This window comes from Taeniopygia guttata, chromosome 7 (assembly GCF_048771995.1).
Source record: "Taeniopygia guttata chromosome 7, bTaeGut7.mat, whole genome shotgun sequence".
Lineage (NCBI taxonomy): Eukaryota > Metazoa > Chordata > Aves > Passeriformes > Estrildidae > Taeniopygia > Taeniopygia guttata.
The window spans coordinates 33072638-33097764 of NC_133032.1; the positions used below are offsets into that span (position 1 = coordinate 33072638).

General features: G+C 39.5%; 1 protein-coding gene across 12 annotated transcripts in view; it reads left to right on the forward strand.

The window, feature by feature from the left end:
* The first annotated feature begins 216 nt into the window (after positions 1-216).
* The window catches only part of R3HDM1 (R3H domain containing 1), a 54045-nt gene continuing 29134 nt past the window's right edge, over positions 217-25127 (forward strand). For 6 of the 12 annotated variants that reach the window (XM_012575017.5, XM_030278087.4, XM_030278094.4 and 3 more), the window contains exons 1-13: positions 217-360; positions 1195-1405; positions 8577-8618; positions 9069-9158; positions 14411-14525; positions 16620-16698; positions 18200-18259; positions 18341-18481; positions 20954-21062; positions 21159-21254; positions 22565-22602; positions 22685-22735; positions 22899-23110. In XM_012575017.5, the coding sequence (XP_012430471.4) occupies positions 1235-1405; positions 8577-8618; positions 9069-9158; positions 14411-14525; positions 16620-16698; positions 18200-18259; positions 18341-18481; positions 20954-21062; positions 21159-21254; positions 22565-22602; positions 22685-22735; positions 22899-23110 (1204 nt within the window). In that variant the 5' untranslated portion in view covers positions 217-360; positions 1195-1234. Of the gene's footprint in view, positions 361-1194; positions 1406-8510; positions 8619-9068; positions 9159-14410; positions 14526-16619; positions 16699-18199; positions 18260-18340; positions 18482-19955; positions 20087-20953; positions 21063-21158; positions 21255-22564; positions 22603-22684; positions 22736-22898; positions 23111-25127 lie in introns of those variants that run through there. The other 6 variants (XM_030278093.4, XM_030278098.4, XM_030278090.4 and 3 more) reach the window with 5 other exon arrangements.

A 25127-nucleotide genomic window follows, 5' to 3' on the forward strand; every position in this document is an offset into this window, starting at 1 on the left:
GAGCGAGCAGGATGGATATGACAAATGCTGATTTCTTAGTTCTTTTTTTTTTTTCTTAAAATGACTATTTAAGTTTTTAGGTGTCATCATGGTCCATCTCCCCCTCCACAGCAAATAAAAGTATAATGCATTTCCTTTGTTGATTTTTCAGGCATTCAAAAGGCATGTTCTTGCTGATTCAAGATCAAACAGTTCTGTCCAGGACTCTACACTGGGGATAAGGACATGGGACTCCTCCTGCCAGATTCCAGCTGGTTCATCACAACTGACATCTTGGCTGACAACTGTGAAAAGGATCTTCGGATTATTCTATTTTATTTTTGTGGGAGACCACAATCCCCAAACTCTAGGACATATCAGGTACTAAATCAAACACTAAGCTTTTCCATAACATTATTGGATTGTGACTTGTTTCTTATGAAGGAGTTTAGGCATTCAGATCTTACTCTTTATTTCATATAGGAAATGGAAAATCCTTGGTTTTACATCTTGCAGTAGCTGAGTAATGACAAGAAGTTGTATTTCTTATTTCCTATGGAAAATTTGGAGTTTAAGTATTAGTTGTCTTTACATAGTATTTTAAATTATCATTATAAATTGTAATTGTTGATTATTACTGTAATTGCTGTGGTTATTATCCTAATTACCAAATTGTTTCTTTCTTTCATCATTGCTGTTTTTGAGAATGCTTAATTTTATTAAGACTAAATTCCTGCATTCAGAACTTGTCCAGTTATTACCTGTCAACGAGGAAACTTTAAAAGTTCATGAAATTTATGAATGTTAGCACACTTCGGGTGTTATGATTCATCTATTTACTTCCAACCCTTTTAAGATAAATCTATGTGTAATTTCCTTTGAGAAAATCATGCCTTGTTTCTGCTGGAGCCTGGTTTGATTTGGAGCATCTGAATGTTCAGGTGTTTATTTTTAAAATGTGGAAGAGAAAATTTGTGAGCATTATCTAAGAGTGTAGCTCTCAATTCTTGTTTGTGTGGATGTCTGCTGTTTCACACCACTGATAAAAGTGGTTAAAAAGAAATGACTCCTTCTAATACAAAACAGAAAAAAGTGCCGTAGCAGAGGTGGATCCTTTTGCAGCAAAATCATTTATTTTGGGTAGTTGTTTAGGTATGGGTGGCTTTTTAATTAATTTTAAATTACTCAATAATTCACTTCTTCTTTGTCCTAAAGGTTCCATATTTCGTGTAGAATTTTAAAATAACCTTTTCTAATGAGGATGTCTGATATTCTTACTGTAAAAGATGAAACTGATGCAATGAAGGGTTCAGAAGCTGAATTTAAAGATACAGACCCAGTTGAAAACCTAAAAAAATCAGGAAGTCAGGAAGAGATTCAAGTGGAAAAGGATGAAAATTGTCCTGATAACAAAAACAATATGCCGGTAAGCAGCTTTTTACTTTATTTTTCACTAGTATATCATGTTAAATATGTCTGTTGTTTTCCATTCTCTTGATCCTCTTATGTTTCTTCGGTACAGTGAGAAAAACTTGGTTGGTTTTAGGGAAGCAAATATGATGATTATTGCTTCCTCTTTCCTCCTTTGCCCCACTTATCTGTACTCATGTAAATATGACTCAGTCATTTTTAATTCTGTGAAGTAGATGAGGGGTTTTGCTGGGAAGTGGACAATTTGCCTGTGTTTGTGTTTCCCTGAGCGCATATGTGAAATCTTCCATTGCAGCAGAGCAAGGAACAAACTCAGTTTGGCTTTTGCTGCTGCTGAATCCTGACAGAGTTTGGAGCTGGGCTGTGTGTGCTGTGTTGCTGCTTTGAACATGGTGCTGCAGCTCAGCCAAGCCTGTCTGCCCTGGGCAGGGGTGGCCAGCTCAGGGCTTTTGAGCTGTTGCACTTTACAGGTGGCTGAGGTGTAGATTTTCCAGCAGAGCTGTTCAGCATAAGGCTGAAGTAATCAGCTGTAGGTAATCCAAATCCCCAGGAGGCAGAGGGATCCAGAGCTCCTAAGGCCAGCAGGTCTGGGTGCTGCCCCTGCACCTGCAGAATGAGCTGGGGAGCATCATCCTGCCTTGGTGAGCAGCAAATACTCCCTGCACCCTTTCTTCTCTGATCTTCACTGCGTGACAGCTTTGGTAGGTGATTTCTAGGTAGGAAAGCTGAGGCAGTTCCTTGTGCACACACTGAAAAGCTGAGGCATATAAATGGATGGCTTTTGGAGGTGGGAGAAGTGAAGTACCTGTAAGGAAGTCATGGCATCACATTTCAAGTGAGAAGGAGGCAAAGCAAATAGTGTGAAAATACCTTGTGTCAACGGATAACACACTTATAAGGAAGGGTTAGGAATTTGTGGCAGCACATTTAATCTAATCTAAGATTTAGGTATGGGACAAGAGAGCTCACTCCTGGCTGAGGCTGCCCACTTGGTCACTGAGGACTAAGCAGCTCACATGAGGAGAGGAATTTAGGAAAGCAACTGAAAATTTCTGACACAATCTACAGAACAGGCCAGATTTGAAAAAGGAAAAGTAGAATCTTATGTTTGGCAAAAGCTATAGTTGTCTACAGGAATTTTGTGTCTGTGGGTTAATACTAAACAATTTTTTATATGAATCCTGATTGGGATCTGAGGGATCTCTTGTGGATTGCAAAAACAGGACAGTAGCTTATTAGATTCTTGTTATTGAGATTTGAGTAAAAGGTTCTTTGGGGAGTAGTTTTGTTCAAGACTAACAATTCAGTATTCCACTGAGTGAAGTAAGCTTTATCTGCTGTGTTAAATTGCTTCCAGATAAATCTTGTAGACCACTGCAATAACAATAGTTTTACACTTTAATATCTGCTGGCTTTATTAAGGTTGGCATCAGTGTAAATAGATAATTTTATGGAAAAAATAAATCCTTGAAATGAAATATTTCTCCTGTAACCGAGAAATAACTGTAATACTGTATATGAGAAATAACTGCTCCTGAAAAGCTGGGAGATATTATAGCTGAGCTGGTATTTTCTTTAATTTACAGAATATTCTAGTACTGAGCCTTAAAAATTCATCTACGATTTAGTTATTTTCATACAGTTCAATAATTTGGAAAAATCTCATTCACATTTTCTCATTTAACAATTTTTAGTGTGGAAATCTCTGTGAGACTCAAGTGGCAAGTAAGAAGAAATAAGCCTTCCTGCAAACAACTGCTGCTGTCTCATCAGAGTGCAGAGGAATGAACCTGCCAGTGCTGGCAGAAGCTGTGGCTGGCAGGGGGTTCATTGCTTGGCTGGGTGCTTGTTCAGGGGCAAGAGCTGGTGGTTGAAATGATTGTCTCACATCCACAAAATGGACTGGACACTGCGTGGTGAAGGCTGTTGGATAGAAACAGCTCTGTTGTCAGTGCATTTAGTGTGGTGTCGTGGAGTCTCCATCACAATCAGATCATTGCTGTTACATGAGCAGTTTAATTAAAAACTGAGGCCGAGGATGCAGATTGCCAGAGTGGCAGGAGACAGAAAGTTAACAAATGGAACCTGCTACTGTGAGCAAGCCCCTTGCAACAACTGAAATCAGCAGAAGTTAATGTCACTTGTTCTGTGGAGGCTGCCAGTGCAAATATGTCTCATATTTGAGGATTTCCCATTTAAAGCATGTTTTATGCTAAAATACAAAACAAAAATTTGGGGTTGTCCATAGTAAAAAAACCCTTGTGGAACAGTAGCAGTTAGCAAGTTTTTATCTACTGGATGGGTAAGCAGTTTGAAATTTCAGTGGACGTAGTACTTGTCATTAAGTGCAGGTTAAATGTTACTGTGGTGGTGGGAAAAAGAGCAAAGAATTTGCTGAGAAATATTAGAAAAGATTGTCAGAAACTTACTGGAATTTGTTGTGTACTTCTGTTTACTATCTGAGTGCTTCAGAGGATGGGTTGGTCATGGGGGTTGCATGGGTGCTGGATTTGGCTCTCCTCCCCAGTGGCAGAATAGGTTTGGTACCTACTGACAAACTACAGTCACACTCCTCGGTGACTTCATCACTTTGACTTCTTTAAGCCAAGGAAGAAACTTAAATGATTTCTGTCTAAACTTGACATTCCATCAATGGAATGCTCAGTGATGAATTTAATGCTCAATTTATGAAGTAGATCATCTAACCATGTCCCATCATCAACTTTGATCTTAGCTACACCTTCCTTCCATTGCTGTATGCTCTTATGAATGAATTCTGAACTATCAGATAGGTTCATGCAACACATTCCATCATGGGCCATTGAATTCAGGCATGTTTCTGGAACAGCATAGTTCAGAAACTGGTGGTTATATTTTGAGAGGTAACTGTGGTTGTAAATTCCAGATTATTTGGAGGTTGTGCATTAATAACTGATTGGCTGCTATGTCTGTTCTTGGAGATACAATGTGAATGAGGAAAATACCTAATTATTGTACATGGCCAGCACTCCCAATTTCTTGAAGCAGAGCAAAAGTAGAGATACTGATACAGAGAATATTTCTGAACTGGCATTTTTACAGTGAGGTTCAAGTGTAATTTGAATGGCACTGGAGACAAGGGGCACTGTTATGAAAAGTTCTTTCACAGAAGTCATGTGCACTTCAGCACTGTGGTGGGTTTTGTGATCAAAAGGGTTTTGGTTCTCCAGTCACTGTTGTCTCCCACCTGTTCATCTTACCTGGGCCGGTTGACAACCAAAGAATTCAGAATTAGCTGGAATACAGGGTGTATGTTGCCTCTGTCCCAGGGTGGTGAGACAGGCAGTGTCATCCACTGTAAGGACAAAGCTGCAGGAAATACTGACAACAAATTAAAGATCCTGGATTTATCTTGCAAGATAGTCCCTTATGTTTATTATTAGGAAGACCTCTGTTTTAAAACCCAAAAAAGCCTTATGGCATGAGTGCAGGGTTGTACCCATCTACTGTATGATAAAGGCAAGGCAAATGTTGTGTTGAGTATAGTTCTGATTTTGTTTTATGCTAATTAAGAAGATATCCATGTCCTTAGGGGAATTAGGTATTTTTTTTTTTACTTAGCAAACTGACATCTCTCTTCCTGCAAGTATCTTACTTCCATACTAGCACAACCCTTGAGCTTCTCTCTCTGTTTCACAGCTGAAATTCTCCAAAGTCTTTCCTTGCCTCTTCCCCAGCTGTTTTGGTCTTGTCAGGATTTACCTGTCTTTGTCTCCAAAATATGGGATGTCATAATTTTGAATAGATAAATGATTGGGCAGATTCTCTTATTCTTCAGCTGCCTCCATGTCCAAGGGTGAAACTATTTTTCCATCAGTCATCCTTTACTGTATCATGGAAAATTGCTGTCGCTGCTCACTAATGCAGGACAGCAAGTAACCATGGACCACACTGTTCTTTCCCTCAGCATTACAAAGCTATCCATGGTTCTTGGGACTGGAGCATTTGACTGGATTTAAAATTGAGACCTAATTTTACAGAAAGGTAAAAAACTGAATGTCCTAAGAACACTGTTTGTCCAGGTTTGTCATGTTGTGCCTATCCTCAGAAATGCCCAAATGGTACTTCAGAAATGAAACCTCTTCTCACAAAACCTTTCACACGTCTGAGTTTGCCATCTTGTGCCTGACCTGCTTTTATCCAACTTGTTTAGACAGTACAGTGATGATAGAGGAAGGCATGTAACAGCTCCAGATCTTTACTTTGCATTTAGTATATGTGAGCTGGTGAGGTACTTAGAAGAAAATAAAGTAGGCAAATACTCCTACTGAAAACCTGGTTATTTATGTTTTTGATAAAGGCTGTCTTACTTCCCATTTTATTTTGCAGTTGGAAATGTAACATAGTAGCTGGTCTTAAAAGTTGTGTTGATGGGGTTTTATCAAAGGGAAGAACCTAATCATTATTTTCATTATGCAATTATTTGGAATGCTTGCTTTTAAACACTGTCTTGAAATCCTGCCCATAATGACTATAAATAGGGCTTTCATTAACACAGTGTTTTCTTAAGGCAGTGAAATCTTTTGAGAGCTGCAAATATAAAGAAATTGCCTAATTTGCACTCACCAAGGATTGCATATTCTAAATGAGCTAGAAATTATTTTTCACAAATGGGGAACATAAAGATGTTCTGTAGGAGCAAAACTTCATAAATGCAGAGAAATTAGGACAGAGATAAAATTCATGGACCTGAAAAGAGAGAAAATGTGCATTAACAGCTACAACATGCATTGGCTACCTGCTGTTCTGGAATTCAGTGGTAGTGGTGTCATCCTCTGTCAGTGTGGTTTTGTCCAAGAAAAAGGAATCATTGGATTGTACCCACCCATCTCCAAGCTCTGGGAGTGCAGTTGCTGGTGGTGTCAGAGGACTTTGGGGTTTGTACTTGTAGGCCAGACTTTGCACCATTGGGCTGTGCTCACCTGAGCTGTTCCTGTACTCTGGCCCCACCAGCTGTGTTCAGTGCTTCTCACCTGACATATGTGTGGTGCTGACTGCTCACAGTCACAGCTGGGTCTTGGGGACTGGGATTTTGTGTTTTGACATCCTTAAAGTCACACAGGGAAGCCAGGAGTCCATACCTATCACGGTTGGACAGGGTAGTTGTTTCTAGATGAGAAGTTTGAATATGATAGGTGGAGTTATACTTGTCTCATCTGTGAAGGAAAACCTCCCTCCTACAGTGGCCCCTCAGCTCTCCCCAGTATTATTGGTGTTTAGTCCCAGCAACCATTTCTTCCTCTTTTTTTATAAATCCCTCTTAAAAATAACTGAAATATGTGTGACTTACCTAATTAGCCAGCAGTAGCTCAATATCCTGTATAACTGAATTCCCTCTTGTGCCCTATCAAATCTGGATCTGGGATGTTTTCTTCCATATATTCTTCTGGCTTATGTACTGGCTTCAAAGCTTGCAAAATTTTGGAAAAGATAAGCAGTTGCCTGAGTATAGCTTCTTTTGCCTCTTGACAGTGAGTTGAGGACTCCACTGACAGTCCTGTTGTGATTTTAAATTTGCACTGCTTGATTTGAACACACCTAAGCTGATTGAGGCTGCAGTAATTGATAGGAGCTTGGGAAATCATCCAGTTTTTGAAATTCAGCAGCTTGGTGTAACAGAAACTTTGCCAGGGATATGCAGGGCCAGCTTTTAGAATGCAAGGAATGCTTTCAGAGGAGACGAGGGAAAGGAAAACATATTTTGCGCGTAACAGAAAAACTCAAAGTCTCTATGTGGTTCTAGGTATGGAAACAGCAAAACTCAGAGTCTGAATGGTTCCAGGTATGAAAGCATTTGAACTGTCTTTGCTGCTCAAAATCTCAGCAAGCTTCCTTTAAAAATCTGCTGGTGAGTTCAGTTAGTTTTCAGTGCAGCTATTTAAAATTCTGTTACATAGTGAAATGAGCTCCCCTTCTGCTGCTCCTCAGCTAAGCTGGTGCAACATCCAAAATAGACATGTGGGACTTGAAGAAAATGATAGAAAAAGCAGTTCTGCCTTTACATGGCAGAGCTCTTTGCTGTAGGTGAGGTTTCTTTTTAGTGATGTTGTATGCCCTGCTAAGAAGTTCAGTCACCTGGTAGATATCTCCTGTGAGCTAAGGCAAAGAGAGCTGCATTCATGGAGTTTTCCAGGGAAGCTTCTATTCAGTTTCCTTTTTAAAGGAGGAAATATTGTCCATTAAACATTTGAAATTGCATTACTGATGTTAATTTCTCCTTATAAATATTAGGCCTGTGCTCACTAAAACGTGTTCTGTTAAAAGCTTGTCTAATCATCAGGTTTAGTTCTCCAGGGAAACCAGTATTTAAATTATGTGATGCCACTCTAAATGTTTCTATTCTTGTGCTACTGGCACTGAGGGTTGAGTTAGTGTTAACTGTGCAGTTAACAAATCATTAAATGCTTTTGTTGATTCAAATGTACCTTTCAGCTGTGCATACTGTAGTAAAAGCCTGGTAATTTTTTTAAGGAAGAATTGTAATAGAAGAAGCGCTTTGGGAGAAAAAAGCAAATTATTGCATAATAAGTTACTAAAATGGCTCTGGGAGGAGAAAAAGCATATTAATTCATAGTATTTTGCTAAATGAAAGAAGAAAAAAAAAAAGATCAGTACCCCATTTTGAAATATACTTGCATAGGTCCCAAGATTAAATGAAAACTCCATGTGTTTTAAACTGCTTATGACAGGTCATCATCTGTTATCTGTTCCATTGGTAGAGGCAATGCTTTCCTTTTTTAATACCATTCTTCGAGGTAGGTTTCAGGAACTGGAAGAAAATTTATAAAAACCATGTCACGTTGCCAAGGAAATTAGGAAACAAGAACTGAAAGTGTAGGAGCTGGCCGAGAGCGTAAACTGCTGGGATGCCAGTGAACAAGGATAATACTTGGTTCCTGTGAAAGTGCTCTGATACCTATTGTTGATAAATGAAGGAGGGAAATCAAGGACAAGCCTGATGAAAGTGGGAGAGCGCTGAATCCATCAGCCCAAAGCACCTGCTGTTCCTTTCACAGATCTGCCCGTGTCAGTGCTAACTGTCAAAGCTTTCTCTTGTACAGACTCTTGCATTAACACACTTGTGCCCCTGAGCTAATGTAACCCTTCTCTGTTGTGCCCGTCGCCAGCGGCCAGCGCAGTCCTTGGGGCAGACAGCCAAAAGGTCCAAGGTACGGTAGCCCGGTGTGCTGGCATGCGAAGGGAGCCCTTCATGCTTGGTGCAGCTTCATTACTTTGTGGAAAGTGCCTTTAGTTTTATTTTTTGGCATTGTAGCTGTGTTTTATTCTGTTGGATTTTTGTCTTGCCTAGTTGTTTGCTTTTGTGATTTTGGTGGCTTTTATATTTTTGGTGGCTTTTTATTGTTATGGAGAGAAACACTTTCCCAATATTTTATTTAATTTCTTTAGATGTGCTCTGTTGTTCTGGTAGTGCCTTCAAAAGCTGTAATTGCTTGGGTATTTTCATCCTAAGGGGAATTATTTATTCTATTGAAAACGTGAAAAATGCCATTTTCAGCCATTTTGTTTTTCATATAATGAATGAAAAAAATAACGGCTTGTGGTATATTTATATTATCTCTTATAAGCCATAGATTTTAATTTTACATACTTTCCTTTAGTCAAACACAAAGTTAAAGTTAGTTCGGAGCCTTGCTGTATGTGAAGAATATCCACCACCTCCCACAGCTGAAATATCCCAGGACCTCCAGGTAAAAATCACCTTACTGAAGTTTCTGGAACAATTTCAAGTAACTTCTTGTTCAAAAGAAAGTCTGTTGGGTATTCTTTAAATATGTGGATACCATATTTTAATTTTTTTTCTTTTTTTACTACTGATCTAATAGAGGTGATAATATCAGGTGAAGAAATTGCTGCTTTGTTTTTCTGAGCTATACTATTTGATATCTGTGGGCAGAAAGAGGGGGTTTGTCAGTTCTTTTAACTTATTAGTCCAACAGTACGCTTGAGGGACTCTTAAACTGCTTAAGTGCTGTTTGTAATTAGTAAGACAGAAACATTTTGATTAGTATGGAGCCTAATTTATTGTCTTTCTACATTTTAAAAATGGAAACAGTTGTGATTTTTGGTATAACTGAATTTAAGCATATTAGTCCCAGTTGCTGGTAGCTCTGTAATACCTGCCTGAGGTATATCTGAATTAATCTATTAAAATTATAGAATACATGTACAGAAGTTCCTACATGCTGAACAAAAAATGTAAAATGACTTTAGAGAATTTAAACAAAATCTATGTTTCCTGACTTTACCTCCTCCATACCAGTCTGTATTTTCAGAGCAAAACCCTGCTGCTGGCTTTGTTTCTGTGCATGAGTGAGGGCCATCAAAATGCTGGGTTTGTTCATGCCTATCAAAACAGAAATGGGCCTTTGCTGTTATTGAAAAGCTTCTAAACTGTGCTTTTGTGAAAAGTCTCCCTTTGGTTAAGAAGGAAGCAGTAGAAAGCAGGATGTGAAGGGGTTTTGCTGAAGAGGTGGTAATTCAGTTCTGAGGAAAGATGGACATTGAGAGCTCATGTAGGTTTTTGTCAAGCTTATTAAAATTTTTTGAGACTGAAACAGTAGGTTTGGACTGAAACCCTCCAGGTTTGCGGGGGTTTTGTTCCTTTGGAAAAATAAGGAAATAGTATTTTTGTGGGCTTTTGCTAATATACCAGAATTTGAAGTGCTGACTAGAGGAATTCAGAAACTCAGCCTGCTACCATGATGAAAATCTCAGTCATAGTTTGGAATAGATTGCTGAGTAAAGGATTAAAAGCCAACAGAACAGTTATTGATGTTTACAATGATTTACAGTTCTTTTGCAATGTTTCCCATAAGACAACAAAATAGATTGAAAGGTCTGGTCAGGCTGAGTTGTCCAATCTGAAGCAGTGGGGTTTAACTTTGTCAGTCACTGTAGCAAATTAGAAGAAGACAGAAACCTGATTTGGTGGACTAATCATCCATAGTGTATTTCTAACATTAGAGGCATTAGGATTTTCTGACCTCCAGCACTACACAAGACCGTGTGTTGAATGGTTTAAAGTCAGACATTTATAAGGTGATGTTTGTGGCCAAGTCCTCTGGGAATCTGTCCCTAGCTCTGTGCTGCCAGGTGGCCCTTGAAAGGAGTCCTTGCAGCAGCAGGAGGGATGTCAAGGCTGGTTCTGCAGAATGAATTGGATTGTGTGATAATTTAAGTTTGTACAAAAGAAATGCCAGAAAGCAGATTGCTCTAAGAACAAAATTAGAGCTAGCTGTGAGTTTTCTTTGGAAGGAGTAATGTAGAAGAAATGGTTTATGAATCCCAATAGCTGTGCAGAAAACGATTGCAAGAACAAATTTAGTTCTTCCCTGGAGGGTGGAGAAATGTGTTGGAGAGTTAGAAGTGGGAATCTGTTACAAGTTCTGATGCTGGAGTGCAATCCTGTGGGGCTCTCCCATGGCCCTCTGTAACAACTCACACAGGCAATTTCTTCGCCCATTTTGGCTCCTTTCCCAAACTATCTTTGGGAAAGAATGGAAGAGCTCTTCATATGTGCCAATCAGCTGCTGTAATCGGGACTAATAATGCCTCCAGCCCCATACTCTGAAGCATTAATTGTGCTTGGGATGTGTGGGAGGTCCAGTGGCTCAGGAAAGGATGAGTCTACCTTGCACAGGTGTCTCTGGCAGCAGGAGAGATGCTCTGATACTTCCCCTTCCTGGAAGAGTTGCTGCTCCATTGTATCCATGATTGCAACTAAAAAGTGGCTTCCAGTTTAGTTTTAAGAAACAGGACAAATTAAATTCAGGATAATGTTGCTGGTGATATTTGAAGAATCACAATTTTCAATTATTAGAGAGTGTTAGGCTTGATAGGATGAAAAATACATGTACTTAACTAGGGAGTGGTGCGAGTTTGGGGACGACTCCATGGTCCTGTCTGTGACTGTTCATCAGTCCCTCCTTCACACTAGCAGCTCCAGCAGGGTGAAATTCCTGACACAGGGGGGTGCAGGAGGCACTTAGCAAGGCACCACTGGCTGCTTCTCCTCAGAAGGCTGCTATGGAAGAGGGTGACAGACCAAAGAAATTGTCTCAAGCAGATGAATTTATATTCTGATATAGGTTTCTATTTTCAATTGCAACATGAAGCAAGATACTGCTTCTCCCCGAGAAACCCAGATAAGAGCTTTGCATATTTTTGATACTTTTTAAAAAGCACTGGCAGCTCTTTACTAAAAGGTACTGTGAAATTATGAGCTTACAAATTTATTGTGAGAGGAAGAACATAACTGTGATATGTTTGATCTTTTATCTTTGTAACACTAACTCTATATTCTCTTGCCATCATTTGTGTAAACATCAGGTTGTTCTGACTCTATGTTCTAATACAAAGTACAAGCACTTGCAAAGGGTGATCCAATTCAGCCCTTTTTGAGGAAGAGCTGTTTTCATATGAATGACAGTTGTTATTATGAGTAACAATTAAATAAGTCTTCAAAAAGTTGAACTTTCTAAGCAAAGTAAAATAACCCAATGGAGAGGGAATGGGAGGAGAAGGCAAGGGGCTGTAACGTTAGTTTCTATTGACTTGTGTTGGTTTTTCTGATAGGAAGCCCAGCCTCAGCGTGTAGGTCTTTGAGAAATATTCTTACCTTTTTCCCAAATGTATTAAACTGGCAGGATTAATCAGGTTTTGATGGTTTGGGGCATTTCCTGTTTGTCCGTCTTTTTCTTGTTTAATCAAAATATGGTGACAATTTCCTCTTCTACAATGATGGCTTGGGATGGGTGATCAGAATTAGGGCTAGGAGTCTGTTCAGTCCAAATGCCAGCAAAGACCTGCTGCAAACAGGGTGGGATTGAGAGAGTTTTACAGGGGAAGAGAAGTTAAAAGATTTTTCAGCAGCTTTCCAGTCAAGTGGGTCATATTTAATTAGATGCTACAGTTTTTATAGCATGAAATCACAAGAAAGTGCCCTTTGGTACCCAGTTCTGGTATATCACACTTTGAAGTGGAGCTGGTGGTAGTAGCAGAACTGGCTGTTCAGATGGTGATTCCTTTTTTTAGCTCTTGTTGGGGAAGGAAGTATGAAAATGATTGCTTGCTGAGATCCTTTGACTAAACTATTGCTGTGTGCATTACTTGGAATGAGTTTAGAAGTTGCAGTCACTTTTCTAGTGAAGAAACATCAGACTATGAAAATTTCCTTCATTTACTGATATGGTGAATCCAAGTCAGGAACAATTTCTTAATAGTACAGAAACATTTATTTCTCAAATAAAGTTTGCACAGCTACTTGGTGAATGGTGAGTGTAGAGCATTTTGTAGTGACAAATTAATTGCTCATTTGAATTGCACACAGGTTTATTAGGCAAGGAATACAAAGACTTGTTCTGGACTCCTTAAGGTGAATTCTCAAGACTAGGAAAGAATCAGATGAGAGAGTTCCTTGCTGGTGACTGGGGATGGTATTTATCAGATGTGGTTATAGATCTTGTCCAAAGCTGAGAAGGCTTCATTGACACCGAGTTGTTGTTTAGAGGGTGTTCATGAATTAGGAAGTTTAATTGGAACATTTATTGTGGGGAAAAGTCATAATGAAAGGGAAAGCTGGTAAAACTATCAGGGACAGTTTTTCTCTCATTTGAAAAAGTTGTTGCCCCAAAGCTGAGATGGGAACTCCTGTTGGGCAAAGCCTGGGTGGTGCAGGGCTCCCTCTGTGCCTGCACAGGCACGAGTGGCTGCGGGCTGGGCACGTGAACAGGCTCCAGCCTGGTGGATCCTGGCTAAATTTAACTCTGGCTGCATTCCACTGGTGAGATCAAGGCTGAGCAATGACACAAGAGGAGAGCTTAGAGCAAGAGCCTGGATGTGGGTAAGAAGGGGTTTGAGGGAAGAGTGAGGACTTGTGTGGGAAAGGATTAAGGTTCAGAGCAGAAGAGGGATAGGCAAGCATGTGTGAGGGGCAGCTCTCTGGATTGGGAAGGCTTAGATGTTGTCAGGAATGTGGAGGTGACAGCATGGACTCCCCTGGCATCTAGGGGACCAGAACTGTCATTTGAGGGAGTTAAAAGGTGACAGGGGAGTCTGGCTCTGGCAGGACTTGGCCACTGCCCCTGTGGGAATCCCTCAGGCACGGTGAGTCCATTGCTCCTGAGCTTCTCGGCTCTGGCTGTCTGAAATGTGTTCTTCCTCCACTGACAACCTCCTGAAACAGTAAAGGGGCATGGAAAGCAAACTGCAGTCTTGCACTGTTCAGGGTATTTAGGGGACCATTATGTCAGTAATTTGAGAGGGAAACTTTTTGCTGTATTTGAGAAACAGGTTTTATAATAGTTCACCTACTGGTATAAAACCATGGATTTTGAGGTGATTGCACATAAAGCTACTCTATCAAAATACACAGGAAGTTATGAAAAAGCCTTGATGACAAGTCTGCAAACTTTGCTTTGATATATTGTACTGTAAATATTTCCCTTTTTTGTGGATCTGGAAATGCTGGTCTTAGACATTTTTGTTTTGTTTTTTTCTTTGTATGAACCAAATGAAAACTTGAAACAAGCTTTTACAGTAAAGAACTGTGAAAAATGGGGAGGAAAAAAGCATTGTGGATGAGACATGACTTAAAAATATAGAGGCAGTATAAAATTTATACATCTGAAAAATGGGAATATTTTCTTACATGTCTGGAGCAAGATACTTTGAATTAATTTTACAATAGCATTCAGGGCCTGGAAGTGTGTGTAAATTCTAAAACGTCTGTGATCCTTTCTGTGCCTTCTCTGTACACTCTGATTTACTGATAAATAATTTTGTTGCGTGGCCACATGGAGCACATGTGGAATCAGAAAGAATATGTAAACAATTTTTTGTTGTTTCTTCATTATTTTGCAGGTAATATAGTACAGAAAAGTTCTCCTGCAGGTATTGTTTGAAATAATTTGTGTGGTGACTGATTTTTACTTTTTGACAGGAGAAAATTCAGATCCAGTTGTCACAGTCTTTTGAAAAAGAAGAAAAACCTGCAAAAGATGAATCAGAAAAGGAAAAATCCAGTGATAAACTGTCCAGAAAAATGTTATCAAGAGGTTTGCTCTCTCTCCTTGTGTTATTCAATATACTGTATAGATAAAGAACATGTGAAAATACAATTCTGCTTCTAGGTCTTCATTGCATAAACATTGCGGGGGTTTTTTAAATTTTATTTGCAAATTAAGCAAATAGATCAGACACCTTTGAGCTAGAGGAGAATTGGTCCCTGAGGAAAGAGAGCTTTAGAGACTTCGTCAAACACTCCAGTGAATGCTTTTCCTTTCTGTCCTGTCTGACTGTACAGAGCAGCATAAAAACCAGCTGTGTTGTCTCACTTGTGTCCAAGGGTTCTTTAAGCTGACTTTACGAGTCAGTGGAAGCTCCTGTCTTGTTCCTGGGCTTTGTTGTTACGGGACTTGTGAAGCTGAAGTGAGAGTGGCACAGCTCCCTTTGTACTTTTTCTGATCCTCATTCAACAGGCGTCAGTGTTCTCCTTTGTTTATTTTACTTTTGATAGTATCTAGAATTTTTGCAGTAAAGTTTTGGAGTAAGGGTAGAACTACATAAATAAAAAGGACAAGCATTATGTTTTCACTTAAATATTTCTGCATTCTAGAGTTACAGTCTATGTGCTGAAAATCTTTGGGTTTTAATCTGAAAGAGAGCTGTGAAATCAATGCCATAAACTATCAGTTTATGTCCATGCTGCCTAATGCCTCCTTCAGGTAGAAGACTTTATGCATTTAAGTTGGGAAATAATTTTACAGCTCTTGCTTTAAATATCCACAATGTTTACCTAAGTATCTTAGATCAGCCAGAGAATAGCAAATACCTTTAGAGCTGGAATTCTTTCTGAGACAAGTGGCACTTGCCCACCTCGTGTCCCACAGTTCCGTAAGGCATTCCTCGTGTGGAATTTCAGTGCAGCTTGTCCCAGCTGGCAGCCAGGTATTTGTGAAATAAAAAGCACTGAGATGGAGAACTTATCTGCATTTATAAATCTTAGTCTTTGAAATGATGACTTAAACACCACCCGCAAATACCCAACAGGTAGGGATGGGGGTTGAGAGCAAAGTGACAAAATGCCCATGGTAGAGGTGGCTGTTCTGAATCCAACCTCTCTTCTGAAGGTTAACTACTTCCCAGTGTAGGATATGCCAAAACAGAAAACTATGGAATTTTAGCATCAGTTCTAGTAATTCTGACTAAATCATCGCTCACTTGCAAATTAGAAAAATTGAAGTAATAATTATTGAATCTTGATTTTTTTTTTTACCAGGGATAGCCTTTTTTTGCCTTCTCTTCAGAATCCAAAGTAATTCCAAACCATAAATGCTCACACTTGGTTGGTTTCACTTAAACTCTCTGGACAGCTGGAAGAGCAGGGACCTGAGTTAGGCCTAACTAAGTTGACACTAGGTTAACACATAAGTAGTTCTTGGAAGACATCTAGTTCCAAAAATACTGTTCCAACACCTGTTGGCTTGAATCCTAGTACCTGGAATCCGAAGGTGCTCATGTAAGGGAAGATTTGGGGTTAAATCATTCCTTTCAGGGACAGATTTTAGGGGATAGTATGTAGCTGAATACTTTCCTTCACTGAAACCAGAAAGGAGGGGGAAGGTTGAGTCTTCTTTTGGTAACATCTAAACATGATGTTGTGCAACCAAAGCCCAACAGAACAAGGATTTTTATTAATGCAAAGCACCACCTTGTGAAGGCTAAACTGTTACATTCTGAATTACAAAATTTCTTTGGGCAACATCCAGAAGTTGAGTAGATGGGTTGTTGCTGCTCCACAGATGTGTACACACACTGCAGTGTAGGATAGTGAGAAAATGTGGCAGGCTGGTGGAAATCAGGTCTCTCAAGGTGATTACCTGCTTCACAACATATGGCCAGTTCTTGATAGTGGTGTTATTGAAACTTCAGCTTCTGCATTACCCTTGAATTAGGGGATAGTGGGTGGTGGTGGGTTTTCTGGTTTGTTTTTGACTTGTGGACCTTTTTCCTGGAAACTGGAAGCATTTAATTTTGGCAATAATGTACTTAATGGTTATATAGTATTGATCCATATATGATATGTTCAGCAATAATTGGAAAACAGATTCTTCAGAGTATAATTTTGCTCTCTTCCCCCTCACCCTTAGATTCCAGCCAGGAGTATACAGATTCCACTGGTATAGATCTTCATGAATTTTTAGTAAATACATTAAAAAACAATCCCAGGTAAGAATCAATAATGTCACCTTTCTTTATGCTTTTCTTTCTTGTTGCCTGAGGCATTAAACTGCCTGGGTTTTTGTTTGTGGTTTTATTTTTTCTCCCTCTTAAATGTCTAACCCCCCCATGTCAGTGATTCAGGGTGAGATTCTGTTGTACAGACTGTCTAAAACACCACTGTAATTGGTTTACTTTTTGAGTGGAGGTTCAGGACACTGAAGTGGTTTTAATGCTTAATATGCAAATGATGTGTTCAGTCTGTGTGCAATTCTCTCCCTGAATGGGCTTCAGTACATTGTCTCTAAACCTTGTACTGTCTTGGCACCTGCTTGTTAGAGACCAAACTGCCTTCTCTGACCCTAATCTGTCTTGCACTGAATTTATAGATAAAGGCATTTTTTTAAGCTGTAGCATATAACTGTAGTTAGAGATTTTCATTCTGCACATCAGAAACCAAATCTGACCTAATCCAAGTCCATAATTTGTTAGCAACAGAACTGACCTGGTTTTGTTTGCTCTGAGGTTTGCAGTCTGTCCCTGTCTTGTTTGTTCTTTCCCTCACTGGGGTTTTGTGCTGGCTTTGTGGCTGTAGTGCAAGGCAAGAAATTAACTTGGTGCAATTGTGCTCTGCCACAAAAGCAATTTCACTGCATTTGTTATTCATTCATATTATAGGTAGGACTTCCAGTGTGATAATTTATTTGGATTCCATTTTATTCAGAATAAATGTGACATGAGCCATCATATGGCCAAAGCCATAGTCCTGTAGAGTAAAATTAGAAAGCACAGACCTCTGTAAGACTTAGTAGGTGGTTCCTATTTGAAGCCATGAAGCATCCCAGTGGAAATAAGGAATTGTAAATGAAGATCTCCATGTGTTTCCATGCACAGTGACTGGGAAGCTGGGTTACTTGATGTGCACAGATTATGAACTGTGCATCATTGGATATCATTGCATCTTAATAGTTTATTAGAACTTGTGCAAGCAGTTTCAGGAACAGTATTCCTTCCTACCACCTTGAGTTTTAGCTTTTCTGTATTTCTAATATGTCAGCACATGGCCACATGTGCCAGCTAAACCCTTGGTTGTTGGTGATGTGCTCCATCACTTTCTCAGTGATCTCCTCATGTGCTTCACAATCCAAGGGCCAGCTGAGGCCTCTGCACATTCCCTGCCCACACCAACCAACAAGGAACAACCTCAGCCCTGCTTTTCCTCCTGGAGCCTGTCTTCTCTCCATGACTGCACTTCCTGCAGAGCCTCCTGGGCAGGGACTTCTTGGAGGATCTGTGTACTCTGATATCTGAGAGCAAAACAGCATGGTTCAATACAAAATAGCAAAAAAAGAATACTTTGTCCTAAAAATTCTGCATTTGACACTTGCTGGTCCTATTTCCAGTCTGCCATCATCCCTTGATCACAGCTCTGATCTGTGTATTCTTAAGATGAATACAACTGCAGTTATTGGAGTGTCTCATATGTGAGTTGCTGTGTTTTTATTTTCAGGGACAGAATGATGCTGCTGAAATTAGAACAGGAAATTTTAGATTTCATTGGTAATAATGAGTAAGTACTGTACTCTCATAGGAAAAAAGAATTCAAGAGTGTTCCTGTTTATTTAATAAAGCTACTATTCCTTTCTTACAGAGTACCAAGAAAAAAGTTTCCCCCAATGACATCTTACCATAGAATGCTGTTGCACAGGGTAGCTGCTTACTTTGGATTAGAGCACAACGTGGACCAGAGTGGGAAGTCAGTCATAGTAAATAAAACTAGCAGTACAAGAATGTAAGTGTCAAAGCCTTGAAAAACCCTTTTGATGTGTAGCTCTAACGCCTGGCATGTGTGAGGCAGTGATGCCATAGCAGTGAGCTCTGTCTCCTCACTGGGAGCAGGCATCAAGGAGAGGTAGTTGAGAGTTCTTTATGTTCTTGCTGTGTAATAATGTGATCTGTTTCATGTTTGAATTCTTTTGGGTAAAGAAGGGGTTATCTCTGAGTTAAGAATTTTTGTTGCTTTTCTGGCAGAGATGCATTGCTAATTTTGTTTCTGTGAAATATGAATTTATAGCAACTGTTTGTTTGTTTAAAGATTTACACCAGTAAAGTGTACAAAGTGCATTCTTTGTTTATTTTGGATAGCAGAGCCAGCTCTTATCTTAGAACAGGGTCATTTCTGATTTGGTGAAGGGAGGAGACTTGCTCAACTGTGGCTTTTGTATTGTAAAATTCTACTGGGAAAATTCAGCTGTTAAAAGTTCTTCTGTTGGAATAATGTTGCTTACAGACCTCTCATGGCCTTACAAATAAACATAACAGGGAAGACAGACATCAGTGGAAATGTCAACCAGGTTAACAAGCTGTGGTGTGCTGCTTTATTGTGAGGGCTGGGGAGTTCTTGGAGAAATCCCCAGGAAAATCCATATTGCAGAGAATATAGCACTGGGGCCACAGCAACTCTGAAACCTGTGCAGAATTGAGGTTTTCATTCAAGGGACCCAGCTGTTCTCTCCATTCTCTGCACTTGCTCTGTCTCCTCATTCTCTCTCAAAAAGACAAAGGTCTAATGTGTTGACATATTTATGCCACCTAGTTTCTAGTTTTAACTTAGAACATTTGCCTGACACTGTTTTTTGTTGGTCTTGAACATGAAAACAAGAATTTACAGTGCCTGCATATCCTAATCTCAGTCTCTAGGTACACTCTTTATAGCTTTGGGAGAAAAAAGTAACTATCCACCCTGTTTTAGAGTCAGTAGGACTGAAATGATATGCCACACTGAAATTTCACTTAAGTAAATAGTTTGTCCTCAGACGTTTTAGAAATATATAGAGAGCCTAAATGTATATTGAATACTTGTATTATTTATGTATGTGTTTTTGCTTTGGCTGTACAATCTATATCTCAATTGACCTAGAAAGCCAGACATTTCAAATCTGTTGCCTTTGCACCTACCAGCATCTCTAGGCTGATGTTTCAGTCTACCACTTCAACTGTGGAATAAGAACTAATAAAGGGTTATTTGATTTTCATGCTTTTAAAAAAAATTTTAGACCATCTTTAAATAGCTTGTGGCCTCTGGAAGCCCCTGTAGGTGTAGTTACTAATTAGCAGGCATTTCATCTAACCTGCAGACATAAAGATTCTTGATGTTTTCAATATTCTTATTTTAAATCACTTTGGATACAAAATAAGAATTTAGAAAGAAAACCTTGGAGATCTGCTCCATGTGGAATAAAGCCAAACTTACCTTTTCCTCATAGGCAGGTTCGCGGCTCCCTCGCCGAGCAGGGATGTTACTGACATCAACCACCCAGTGCACACTGGCACGTCTCAGTGGAGTGGGAGTTGGTGATTGCAGGGCAGTAAATTCAGAGACCTTTAAAAGAAAGAGGTAAGACAGTCTAAAGGTTCTCTGAAATGCCTGCTAATTATGTTTGGGCAGCCAGTACCCAATAGGCAGGGCTGGCTGTTTCGTAGAAAAAGCTCCCCTCACTCCATCCAGAAGTCCTAGGTAATGATAAATAACAGAAATAGAGAAGAGCATACATTTATTTTGTCCTCTATTAGACAAATATTTCCTGATTGTCTGAGCTCTTCTCTTACAATAACAGTAGTTTTATTATTCAGGTACTTGGTATCTCTCTTCCATAAAAAGGATTTGCAAAATACCACTTTTTCTTTCACAAATTAGATAAAATACCAAAGCAATATTTATAATCTGTCGCTTCACTCTCTCCCTATGACTGTGTGAAGCTCTTGCTTGCCTGCATTATACTGTTCTTCTCTTACTCATTTCTACTTAATTTTGTTTTAGAAGTTTCTAAGTTTGAGTGCTTTCTCCTCTACCTTCTTTCTTCTGTTTTCCCTTGAAATGAACTCTGAGGTATTGCGGCTCTAGCGGCAAACACCTGTCTTCACTTCCATGCATGCCCAATATCCATTGCATGGCACCAGTTGGGATTCAAAAGCACTTCTGATTCCCCAAGGGCATGTGGTTTGCTTCCCACCTTAACTGGAAGTTGCAGCAAAAGCTTTGAAGGAGGAAGAGTTTTTTAAAAGCAGGTTTGTTATGCCTCAGGACAGGACTTGTCAGGAGTGCACCTCATCTTTTCCGTTGCCCAGACAGCCAAAATCTATTATTTCAATTAGAATATTAAGTATATTTTAAATTACTCTTGAATATATTTCAGTTTGTTCCACTGTGTGTACAGTATGCTTACAAAACCATAAATGTTTTCTTTGTAACAACTTTTCTCAGACCTGACCAAAAGTTTTGTGAGCATATAAAGGATGAGAAGAGCGATGACTTCCAGAAGCGGTACATCCTTAAGAGAGATAACTCTAGTTTAGACAAAGATGACAACCAGGTAAAGCACACATGGCTTATTCCTTCCACTTGCTGTGTTTGACTGTGCATTCTTACTGCTTTCCTCTGTAAAATAACACTGTACCACTTAATTTAGATGAGAATACGATTAAAAGATGACAGAAGAAGTAAATCCATAGAAGAACGTGAAGAAGAATATCAGAGAGCTAGAGAAAGGATATTTGCACAAGATGTATGTATCAAAACCAGTCTGGCACTTTTTTTCTGTGAGCCCTTCACACACATACATGCACAGGTGGCTTTCCAGGAAACTTCTGTTTCTGAATGGCACTGAGCAGATAAGAGAGTGTGGCCTGAGTGAGTTTTAAATGATATTGCAGTTACTGAGAAATCTTCTGTTTTCTCTAATCACTGCTGTATGAAACTCAAAACAACCCAAGAATTACTGAGGAGTGTTCTCTAGCATTACCCACTGCAAAGTGTTCCCCCACTTTGCATTGTTTTACCTCTCACTGCAATTTAAGTTACAGAGTTTTGGTACTGCAATCGTTTGCTCAGAGCTATAATTTAAAAAAGAAAAAAAAAAAACCAAGCAAATTAAAAAATGAAAAAACTATTTTCTCGCTTGTATCTATAGCAACTACATTATGAGTGGTCACAGTAAAATGATTTGAGGTACCATATGTGAAATTCCTGTCAGGAATCTAGCAGTCTGATCTGACTGGAGATACTCGGCAGGATGACATTATAGGCTACAATTCAATTGTAAATAGTGATTATATTGAGTTAAACAGAACAAATATGTTTTTAAAAATACCTGTTTCTTTTAATAATCCACTTCTGACATTTATCTATAACTCTTGCACATCCAAAACCAGATTCCAAAGAGAGTAATGAGCTCTTGAGAGGCTGATTCTTTCTTTGTTCACTTTAGTTACACACAAGAAGAATGGACTTTTGGCTATAAAACTACGTTTTTCTTTTGCATCTTAATTTACTATGTATTGCACCCTTAGAAGCTTTGTGCCAGATGGTGGGAGTCACAGTCAAGGACATAATTTCAGTCAGGAGCAGCCTTTTTGGTTCTGTTCCGTGTGCTCTGTAGCTTACCCAGACTGGTACCCAGGGCACTGAGCAGTTACTGCAGCAGCAGTGGCCTTTCCCCCTCCACCCTTCCCAGAAGATAAGGCAGCTGAGGTGCTGTGGCAGCCCTGGGAATCACACACCAGCTGCAAGTGACAGAAGGCACCAAAAGTCCAATGAAAGAACTGTGACTTCAGAAAAAGTCTGATAGAATCCATCTGAGCAGCACTGTAACTATCCTCATGCTGACTTTGATTTCCTGCACATGGGCCTTTTTATATTGTCTTGTTTCCTCGTGGAAATTATCCACCAACAGGTAAAGTTTTTCAGGCAGCTTAATATAAAGAGGGTGCTGTAGAAGTCTGTGTATAATGCATAAGACTCCAGACTGCTGTGTGTTTGTGTAGTAGGGGTTCTAGATGCCATTTGTATTAATTTCTGCACTTCTTTGCCCCTCAGTCCCTGTGTTCCCAAGAGAATTATTTCATTGATAAAAGGTAAGAAAATTTGCTGTTTAATTCTGCTTGGTCTTCCTATTTCCTTAATAAATATTAAGCTATCTTATTAAAATGTCAACAGAATCCAGGAGGAAGAAACTAATAGTACACAACAAAGACGACAGATACTTAGGTATTTGATGCTTTCTTTTAAAAAAACAAAACCCAAAGTATTCTGCATGCATTTACCTCTTTTTGATTGTCTTTTTGTGGGTTTTTTTTGTTTTGTTTTTGTTTTTCTTTTCCCTTCATTTCCAAGCACTGCTTGTGCTAACAGTTGAGTTTGTACCTCGCAGAATCAATAAGGAGGCATCGGGGAGATCGGCCAACAGCCACCAGAGCAGCACGGAGACAGAGCCGCGGCCCTGGAGCAGCACCGACTCCGACAGCTCCCTGCGCAACCTGAAGCCCGCGGTCACCAAGGCCAGCAGCTTCAGCGGCATCTCGGTGCTGAGCCGCGGGGACAGCTCTGGCAGCAGCAAGAGCACAGGCAGGCTGTCCAAGACAGGTACAGCAGCCTGGGGCAGGCTCTGGGGATCAGCCGGGTGGGCATGGCTGGTGTTGCCGGTGGGGAGGCTCCCTGCATCCCATTCCCTCGGGATACAGGGGCTGCAGTGACCCTGGACATTGACAGACCCAGCCCTAGAGCCCTAATGTGACAAATGCGGTGAACACTTCCAGCGTTGGAAGGAGAATTTTCAAGTAGATGGCTTGAAGTTCAACACCTTCTCTCTCATGCAAAGGGTTTGAAAACATTTTTTACCAGAAATATTTTAGTATAAAATATTTGGGGTTCAGGTCTCCATTTCCAGTGGGGTAAAACTGCATTGCACCATCCTAGAAAACGCTGCACTGCTATCCTGCTAGCTCAGATAAAACAGCATTAAAGCCTATGAATTGGTAGTTATTTTTGTGTTCTCTTTGTTTTGTTACATCAAAATGAATATGGCTCAAATGCTTACTTAATTTTGAGACTGCTAAGAAATGAGGTCAGTGGAATGAAGTTCACTGTTTAGTTTTCAAATTCAAAAATGTTGGGGAAAAAGAAGAGTCAGGATTTCAAAGGGGGTTAACTTGTAATTAATGTGAAAACAAAATCTCAGAAAATATGGGTATGAATCTTCTGTGGGTCAAAATGAAATTTAGTAAATATTTGCATTTCAAATGCCAACATAATTTGTTCCAGTTGCTAATCTCTGGAGAATTTTCAGGCTTGTAATACTTGGGTGCGTTATTTGTGGCTGCTTCAGAATTTGAAACAGAACTATCAAAAAGCAGAATATAATTGCCTACCTTATTAGTACTGGCTTTGATCTTATTTCTAAAACTGGTTTCTAAAGAGGATCTATTTAAACTTTTTCCTTTTCCTTAAAGCACTACTACCTTTTAGGTATATGGCCACACTGCTATATATTAATGCAGTGAAACAGTAACAAATTCTGTTTGTCCATCGTATACTTGTATTAAAAAAGACCAAAAACAGTTCAAGGTACTTCTGCTGTAAAATTGTGCCATCATATGGAGTTACTCCATTTAGCAGTAGTGATGCTATTTGGCACAGCTTGAAAAGAAATTGCAGCCTGACAATAAATACATTCCTCGAAATCTTTGTTGGCTAAATGTCAAAAATATAAATGGACTCAAATGGACTCTTAAAATTTCTGCTGGAGTCTTTATTCTGGCATTTTGAGAATTTGGACATTCCAGGCTGGGAATGCCCACCTTGATGGTTGTTGCTTCATGCAGTTCCAGGTTGTGGTGACTGGCACATGCTGAGCTTGGGTTTGTTCATGTTCAGGGATGTAATTGGCTCTGGTTATAATGGCTTCAGCCTCACTTCCCTGCATAATCTAGAAGTGAACACACTTGGAAATTAATCCAAGTAACTCTGCCCAGGCAATTATGGCTTTACTGAGCTGGGATATGTTGTCTCACCCAGTTTACAGTTAATAGCTTTGATTTCTCTTCATTCAGCAATAAAAAAGGCCAATGCTTCAAGCTATGCTCTCTTCATAAACACAAATTGAAGGGTTACAATTAGCAAATTTTATAAGGGATTGCAAACTAACTTCAAGCAGTACATAAGTTCCACCAGAGTGCTTTTTGAGTCTTTTTCTTCTAGATTCTATAGAGGCTGCTAATGGGGAGTTTGTAAATTTAAACAATTATATTCTGTTTCCAAGTATCATACACTTCTTAAAAAGTCTTTGCTAAATGGTATACTTAAAGCTCCAGGTGTCAGGTGATCTGGGAACAGCTGTTTAACAGACCTCTCCATGCTGGACTTTTGGAATATTTCTTTTAGCTGCATGCCTTGGCTTTCAGGAAGCTCAGGGTCTGGTTCTCCACTGCCTTGCAATGTTTATAGTAATTCATATCTGTAAAATGTGTACTGATTTCAACTGGGTATTTCATCCTCCATTGAAATTTGAATTGTTGCATAAAGCCAGGCTAAAGTTACCATCTTACCCTCATTTCATTTTTTCTAGCTGTATTCTTGATTTCAGCTTGCAAATTGTCAGAGG